This window comes from Miscanthus floridulus, chromosome 10 (genome assembly GCF_019320115.1).
Source record: "Miscanthus floridulus cultivar M001 chromosome 10, ASM1932011v1, whole genome shotgun sequence".
Lineage (NCBI taxonomy): Eukaryota > Viridiplantae > Streptophyta > Magnoliopsida > Poales > Poaceae > Miscanthus > Miscanthus floridulus.
This window is the reverse complement of record NC_089589.1, coordinates 140,219,964-140,228,467: the sequence shown is the minus strand read 5'-3', so window position 1 is coordinate 140,228,467 and position 8,504 is coordinate 140,219,964. Positions and strand designations below refer to the sequence as shown.

General features: G+C 44.0%; 1 protein-coding gene across 1 annotated transcript; it reads right to left on the bottom strand.

Annotated features, from left to right (window-relative positions):
• Positions 1-859: 859 nt before the first annotated feature.
• Positions 860-8,289, bottom strand: LOC136487370 (kinesin-like protein KIN-14P). The gene is made up of 19 exons (XM_066484536.1): positions 8,004-8,289; positions 7,032-7,198; positions 6,812-6,955; positions 6,370-6,621; positions 6,215-6,286; positions 6,067-6,135; positions 5,807-5,965; positions 4,063-4,221; positions 3,900-3,981; positions 3,713-3,808; positions 3,427-3,603; positions 3,232-3,338; positions 2,971-3,146; positions 2,661-2,822; positions 2,315-2,568; positions 2,065-2,228; positions 1,819-1,965; positions 1,412-1,719; positions 860-1,306 (listed from the first exon to the last, which is right to left on the bottom strand). Exons 1-19 carry the CDS (start codon positions 8,158-8,160, stop codon positions 1,180-1,182), a joined length of 2,979 nt encoding a protein of 992 aa, XP_066340633.1. The 5' UTR covers positions 8,161-8,289; the 3' UTR covers positions 860-1,179.
• Between the last annotated feature and the right edge of the window lie 215 nt (positions 8,290-8,504).

Below are 8,504 nucleotides of genomic sequence, written 5' to 3'. Positions count from 1 at the left end.
CAAGGTGGGCAAACCAGCCCAAATGGGGAGCCCAAGCTCCCCTTCTCATGGTGTGGCTTGTTTTCCCCTGTTTTCGGGTTGAGAGAGGGAGGAAATTTGAGAGGGTGTGACTTTGGTATACTAAATCCATCCACTAGAGAGTGAAATTTGTGGGGATTTGGAGCCTCCACCAACCTTGTTAGCTCCCACCTCTTGTATCTTCATCTTCTAGTGGATTGCTAGCTTGTCTCCGCCCGCCCCCGCAAGGGGCGGGATTCCATGTAAATTTTGTGTAGTTGTGATTCAGTATTCCTCTTGCCATATGAGTTGATTGATTTTGCATCATGGTATTGGCGCCACTTGTTGAAGATTGAATGAGTTTGCTCATGTTAGATGGCATATTGTTGTGTTGACATGTGAGGCATATGTGTTATTTGATATGTTGATGATTTAGTGATGGAAATTGAAAGATTGTCTAGCTAGTTGTTGCAAGTGCTTTGTGTATAAGTCACATGCTAAACTTCAGCTCAAAATGTCAAGAAACGACTCTGAATATGTGTCTTTCGAGTTCATGGTCTGTGCAAATTCTAACTTTCAAAGTTTGGTCGGGAAGTTCCAAACCAAACTTCTGAGCATTCAGAACTTTCAAAGAAATCTCCAAAAGTTCCTAATTTTGTTGATCCGTTTACATTTGGGTGTTAAACTTTTAGCTCCCGTTTGTTCCATTGATACCGTCCGCTGCGCCCACAATGGATTATCCTCTTTTGTGAAGTCATGTATGCTTAGCATCTTCATTCTTTTGGCTTGTTATTAACATATTATTTGTGGTTGTGTAAACCAAAAATAAGACCACAAAAATTTACAAGCAACCAATCACAGGGTTGGACATTACTCATGAATACATCATATCAAAATTTACTAAACTCTGATAGATATGCACATTAGGAAGAAGGTTAAAATATCCTTGTGGTCATGATTTTCTTCCCAATCTCGAGGTTTTTCTGACCTTTTCTATGTGTACTACAACAAAAATGAACGAGTGATTTACAGCATATGGCTGAAGATCCAGCAACCTCTCTCAAAAGGACTGACATATTCATCTGTCAAACATCAATGTATCACCCAGTAGGATCAACATGTTTATCTGTCCCTGACCATGGTGAAGTTGGTCACAACAAAACCAAGTTTCATCTGGATTGCTTACTTCTTGGTTCCTGTTTTACCATTTGGAGTTTTCTTTCCTTCAGCACCGCTCTTCTTGATTAGCGTTGGTGAGGGTGCACTCAGCTTTTTCTGTAATGGCGATGACCTTTTTGCGGGATTCACTCTAAAGTAATTAAAAAGAAAACCGCATAGTCAGAATAGTTGATCTTAGCATTTGCTAGTTACCTTCTAGCATAATTTTAAGATATAAATTAGAGTAGATGATTACCTAAGGTCTGAACATTTTGCACCTTTGAGTTGGGTCTTTCTTGCAGCTGAGCCCCCTCCATTTGTTAAACCTGAAGCTTTTGGGGCACTAGATGGTCTCACACAATCTAGCTCTGACGAGCAATTAGTTGCAACCTCGAAATCATCGGAATCCTCTGTTGCAACAGACCCAGACCAGCTCCATTGCTGTTCAGGGCTGCTTCTTTGGTAGAAGGCTAGATCTTGTGTGCCATCAGGTCCCAACTCTGGCAGGGAATTGCTGCTCCCGAACTGTGAGTGCTCAGCCAAATCTCCCAATGCTGAGTCGTTCTGAGCACCATTACAAGTATCAAGCCATGAATATGGATCAATTCAAATTGTGACCAAGGAAAAGACCATATCATAAATTTTGACTAAAAAAAGGAATACCTCTATACTTCCATCTTCTATTGGGTGCCTCGATGCAGGTGATGCATTACCCGTTCTCATTCTATATATGTCTGGGCTTGATTGAGTGCTTCGTATGCTCTCATGATCTCCATCTTTCCTAGCTAATGCTGCCCTGAGGCAAGCAATCTGTAGTAAGAAAGTAATGAGGCACAATTTCATAGAATATATTGGTCACAAGCCCTGTGAACTCAAGAAAGCCATGAAGCAGAGTTCATATAGACGAACCTGTTCTTTGAGCTCTCTGACTTCTCCTCCTTCCTTGTTTGACTTGGCTGCTCCAAGCTCAATAGTGGCAACACGCTCGGCAAACTTCAAAGTACTTATGGACTCACTAACAGCATCTGGTTCTGGAGCTATGTGAATAAACATCAATGTTTTCGCTTGTCCTCCTGAAAAATGGAAACAAAATACTTACAACACATTTTTTTGGTGCCGACAAGTTGCAAACCAAGGATATGGAGCTTTGGATAGTTACCAAGAGAGTCTTGTAATAGTTGAGTAAGTTTGCTATTTCTGTAAGGAACATGTGTGCTTTTCTGGGCTAGGGCTGCAATCACATCGCCTAGTGCAGCCAGTGACTTGTTTATGTGCGCTGCCTCCTTTAATCTATCTCCTACCACTTCAGATTTATCAACTCTTTCACTGCCAGCTAGATCCACAAGATGCATGCAACCTCTTAGGACTGTTCCAGATGTTAAATCTCGTCCTTGAACATGAACAGTCAGACAGCTGTAATCGGTTTACTCAAACATCAGCGAAAAACACCAAGTTCAACATCATGCCTGGAACTGGAGGCACTAATGCAAAAGCAACAAACAAACCTATGGGAGCGACTACTTCGGTCATTCATGGCAGTTGAGCAAACTGCACGATTCTTTTGGCCAAGATTCATCAAGTCAATTACATCAGAGGTCGATGTGACTGGAACCACATTTGCATCTGGAACTGCAATTCCTTTCTGAGAATTATTTCGAATTTCCAATGTTTCTTGTCGTTAAGGAGGTCCAATATCATAAATAAAATAGATGTTCAATATATGCAAAAAAAAAGTTAAGATATCTAAGAGCAGGATTAATATCAAGCTCAGTACGAAATTGCTTTCAGAAAAAAAGGCTCAGTACGAAAGGATATTTTTTGTTTCCACCATTCTGAAGGAGATCTCTCACTTGCTCGTTGTAGACCTCCATCATCTGTACAGCAATTTCGTAACAAATTGTATCTTTCCTCTGCTCCTGGATACTGAATAGATCATTTAGTGCTCTGTAGTTGACACCGAGCCCTTCTTCTGTCAAAATTTTGGGACCACTCTGCAGCAGCCAGAAAACAATGTTTTCATATTGCAAAAAGTATCAATACTCGTGTAAAAAGTAACATAGTTGACAGGTCAAGCACCATTGTAAAGGTCTTTCCCGATCCAGTTTGACCATATGCAAATATACAAACATTGAAGCCATCAAGAACAGAACGGACCAAAGGTTGCATGTCTGTAAAGACCTCCTCTGCACTAATTGAAAGATTTTGTCACTTAACGAAAAAAAAGGTCTAATTTCAAACAAATAATTCAGTGGAGCAACTTGTGAGTTTAACCTTGTGTGGCCAGGGGCCCAAAGACACTGTTGAAAGTAAAAGACTTCTTTGCATCTTTTCCATATTTTGATGGTACCATAAGTGTGATGGTTCTGTCTTCTATTCCAGCAACACTGCTCGAGGAACTTACTTTTCCAGGAAGGAAAGGTCTCACTCGACAGTAAACTCTGATATTTCCTTGTGACAAAGAAGAAAAGAGATTTTTCAGCACGCACGTCGCATTAAATCATGAAACATAAGTATATAGTCCTCATGTTTCTAGTACATAAGACTGAAAAAATTATACCTCTAAGGTCTTGTATTTGGTTGTAAAGCTTGCGGTTTTCCTCAACAACCTTACGGTATCCAGAAGCCGCATGAGAAACAATACGCAAATGATCACCTAATATAACACAATATGATGATGAACACCAAAACTTTGGAAGAAAAATGTTTAATGGTTACAGATGTCCAAAGTTCAGCACGCAATATACCAAGCTTTCTAAGGTCTTCAGAGTACAGCAGTTTTAACTGCTCCATGCAAGACTTAACAGTGGACATGTTACTTTTCAAATCCTACAGTCAGTCTCAATAGTCACTGAATGATAGTGGAAAATACAACTAAATTCACTGAAGAACACAAACCATTTGAAATACCTGTATGTGTTTCTGTTCTCGATCAAAATTTCTCACTGCCTTTGGCATATGTTTGTTGACATTATCATTGCTTAGTGGTGCAGGTACTAATGTACTTACATCTTCCGTCAGACTTGACGCATTCTTCTCAACTTCGTCCATCTTAATATTTTCAGTGGCCTAATGACAAATAAGTGCATGGACCAATTTCAGCCAGAATGAAAAATTAATATTTTTCACATGTTTGGATGAATAGTTCTATAATACTCCTTCCATTCCAAATTGAACGCCGGTACTGAGTAACTACATGTATTAGATTTATCTAATTGAAAGAAGCGTCGTCCTCCCAGGGCTCCCCTAGGGCGACTCGGGGGGGCGCTCGTCGGCGCCACCGCCCTCCGGCGTGCGGTGGCGGTGGCCCACGGCGGCCCCCAAAAAGGGTACTCGTCACAGCCACCCTCTCCCTCCCCCTCTCTCCTACTCCACCCCTCCTCTTCACCTTCAACTCCGGCGTCGTGGCTGGCCGGTGGGGGCGAAGCTGGGCCTCCCGGGGCCAGATCTGGCGTTCTCCACCGCGCGGGCCCCTTGCGCCGTGGATCTACCGGCGCCGGCGGCGGCCGCGGCCGCGGCCGGATCTTGCCGGGCCTTGCCTGCTTTGGGCGCGCGCCTGCCCGCGCGCTCCAGAGCAGCAGCTGGCCGGAACTCCGAGCGGGGCGGCGGTGACCTGCTAGGGCCGCCTGCGTCTGGTGACCAGCCTGGTCGCGTGGCAGCTGGCCACGGCCGGGCCGGCAGGTACCTGGTGCCTGCCGCCACCCCCCAGTTAGTGCTCCAGCCCCTCCCTCCCGTGGCCATGGTGGTTGCCTGCGGCGTCTCGTTCTTGGGGTCCGGCCTTCGATCCGGTGCAGTGTCGCAGGATCCAGAGGCCACTTGGCCGGATCTGGTGATGTCCACTAGGTGCGTGTGATGGGCTCCGGTAGCGTTGTGGGCGCGCAGTTTGGCAGCGGGCGAGCCGGCGGCGGGGCCGTGTGCCTGTTCGCGTTTGTATGCAGGGTCCAGCAGTGCTGCGGTGCGTGCGGTTTGGCCATCTCCTCTGTGCTGCTCTCTCTGGCCATCTCCTGCCACTGAGAGTCTACTCTGCCTCTTGACAGGGAGGGTAGAGCACCGGGTGGATAGATCGAAGGCGTTGGCCATGCCTGTGCCCGCGACAGCGGTGACAGCATGGTGGAGGCGTCGTGGCGTTGCTGCTGCATGGGAGTTCTTTGTTCCCCTCTCTTTGTTTTGTGGTTGTCCTCCTCTCTGTCCGTGTGTGTTGTCGGTGGTGGTGTGTTGTAAGTGTGCATTGTATCTTCTTGAGCGGCAATCTATATTACCTCTCCAAGGCAATATATTCAGGTGGAGAATTCCCTCACCCCCCCCCCCCCCCCCCCCCCCCCCCCCCCCCCCTCGGGTGACTCAAAAAAAATGATAGTTTTGTCTTAATCAAACTTATTTAGCTTTGGCCAAATATATAGAAAAATACACCGACATCTACAGTATCAAATTAGTTCCATTAATTGATCATCATAAAATGTCTTGATAGTGTATTTATGTGGTATTCTAGATATTAATGCATTTTCTGTAAATTTGGTCAAAGTTAGAGATGTTTGTCTAAGGAGAAAATAAAATATATTACATTTTTGGACAGAGGGAGTAGCAAATACTTAATTGTAGTATTGTACCAAATTAAGAACATTCAGTTATTGCTGTATTCACAAAATGTGGATACCTTTTCCAGATCACTGGGGGAAGTAGACTCCACTTGTGTAGAGTCCACTCTGGATAATGACTTACTGACATTGGTGTCAAAGGGAGAGTCAATTCTCAAAACTGAGTTACGGTCATTTGTATCCGTAGTGTCTTTCACCTGTTCCATAGTGTCTTTCACCTGTTCCATAGTCTCTATTATTCCAACTGTGCATATGGTTGGTTAAGTCAAAACTCAAAACGCAGCAAGAATTGTGAGGTTGGTAAAAGAAGTGAATATACCAATTCACTCTGGCTTGCAATACGGCGCTCAAATTCATTAATTACTTTGCTCAAGAGTGATTCTACAACCTGAAAATTTACAGATTCAGTATGAATATTTATTCTCTCAACCACATTGCATAAACAGCTAGCTACACAGTAGGCTCACTGAAGGAATTTCTTCTGGTTTCTTATCTGAGAGAACTGTTTGAACAAGCATCCGGATGGAGTCTGGAGTAGTCTACAGCCAAGAAGATGAGTATCACCACAAATTAAAAAGAGAGTTAAGTAATGTGAAAGAAGAACTGGGTGATGGATTCTTACTGTTTCAGTGGGTTCTAGAGAAAAATCAAGACCTATTTGCTCCAGTGATATGCCATCTCGAAGTAATTCAGCTGAGTGACTCCTCATCATCACCTTCGTAAAAGGTTCATTATTCTTGCGAATGGCATACTTTGCAGACAAAGGCTTTACAATGCCACCATATTTGAATGGAGATTGTTTTCCCACTTGCTTAGCATCACAAAATAACTTCAGAGCAAGAACACAGTCTACGACTCGAACACCTTGTCCACCCTGAGGTTGATGGCAAGTGAAAATATAAAATTGGGATGGCTAATATAAATAAAATTAGTTAATAGTATTTTTACAGCAGCACTCCTTATTAATCAGGGAGTAATCCACTAAATAGTACCAAAATTGTGGAGTTAATAAAAACTTGTCAATCATTCAAAGTAAAAGTAAATAAACCAGGCAATAGTGTAACCTTTTCCAGGTCTGATGCCTCAAATGTTGGAAGACCTAAATCTTGCAGGCCAATGAGGAAATTCCTCACATTCTCAAAGTACTGATATGCACACAGAGCTGTACCATCGGCAGGGACAGTAGAATCCGATGGCACCTCCACAACCTAAAATCATCATACTTAGTATGCAAAATCACAGCAGAAAATGAAATACTACAGATCTGAAGGAGAGAAATGCAACCTTGGGTACCGCACCAGGTTGAATCTTATTGAGTGCATTGCAGAGAATAATGCCATTTCTCAGGCCAACACGGAATTCCTCCTCGGAAGGCTCTTCTGCAAGGTCCTTCGCACACACTACCCCAACTATCCTTCGCAACCAGTTGGCTGCCTCATACCTTCTTATTGCTGCATTTCTCAAACCAAAGGAAGCACCAATTCAAATGACCCTGATTATGCTAAGTTGCTAACAACAAATGGCAATAGGTGTTTTTACATCCAAAGATACAAAAAATAGACCATACCATTGTTTTAAACAAGTGCTATATCACTTAAGTGTAAATATGGGCTAGAAGCCTAATGACAGTATGTAAAGAACTCGATTACTTCCTTCAAAAAAGAACTCGATTACAAGATTGGTGTTGTTTACAACCTAAGTGGAATAGTGGATCAGCAGTCATCATATTCTTAAACAAAAAACAATGGTATTCTATATATGCAGCCAGGTTTGGAGGTCCACCCTTATTAATACCACCTCTTTGTCATGACAACCACGATGATCATAAAAGTAACTACCTATAAACTACAATTAGGTTGTTGGCCATTGCCCTGTTTTATATGGTCAACTCAAGAGCAAGGAGTGACAAGGAACAAAGGCGCATAGCAAAGAAGAAGGAATCATTGCAGCTAAATCTAGCGTTATGAATGCCTAAGAGAGAGTAATCATATAGGAAGCCAGCTAGCTATAAAAATGAGTTAAGGACTTCTGTTTGAAATTGTATTGCAGCTATTATGAATGCACTCTGAGAATAATCTAAGATTCTATCCCAAACAAAACTAAAAGAAAAGATCATGACTGAATCACAAAAAAAGAAAGAAAATTTCAGCCTACCATGTACGCAATAGCCTTAACTCAAATCGAATACTTACCATTAAAAGATGCAAATTTCCTTCGAAACAAAAAGATGACCAAGAGAAGTACACCGCGACTCACCAGCTTCCTCCGACTTGCGCCAGGCAATGTCGAGGTTCCTCCAGGACCCAACCGTATCTCCTCCTCCTCCTGAGCCGCCGCATCCTCCGCCCTGCTGCCGCATCACGTCCTCCACGACGGCCGCGGCGACAGCCGCCTCCTGCTCCGGCGACGCCATGGGGGAGGGCCCGGACCAGGACCAGCGCCGAACCCGGCGACCCGACCGCCGCTGGGACGCCCGGGAGGAGGCGCGATCGCTGGGAGGAGGCGCGGGGAAGCCGGTGGAGGGGAGCTCTCCCTGCAGCTCTCTTCCTTATTCTTGCGGACGGAATGGTGGTGGCGCTCACGGGGCGGAGAGGGCGGGGGTTGGTGTTTTTGAGGTCGGGGTGGGGAAGAGAGTGGAAATCGGAGGACTTTGAGGGCTGGTTTGCCCATATATTTCTTGGAGAATTTAGGGAGACTAAAAATGGGGGTTCTATCATTTGGCTATTTTTGCCTAGATTCTTGGGGGGAACTGTGGTT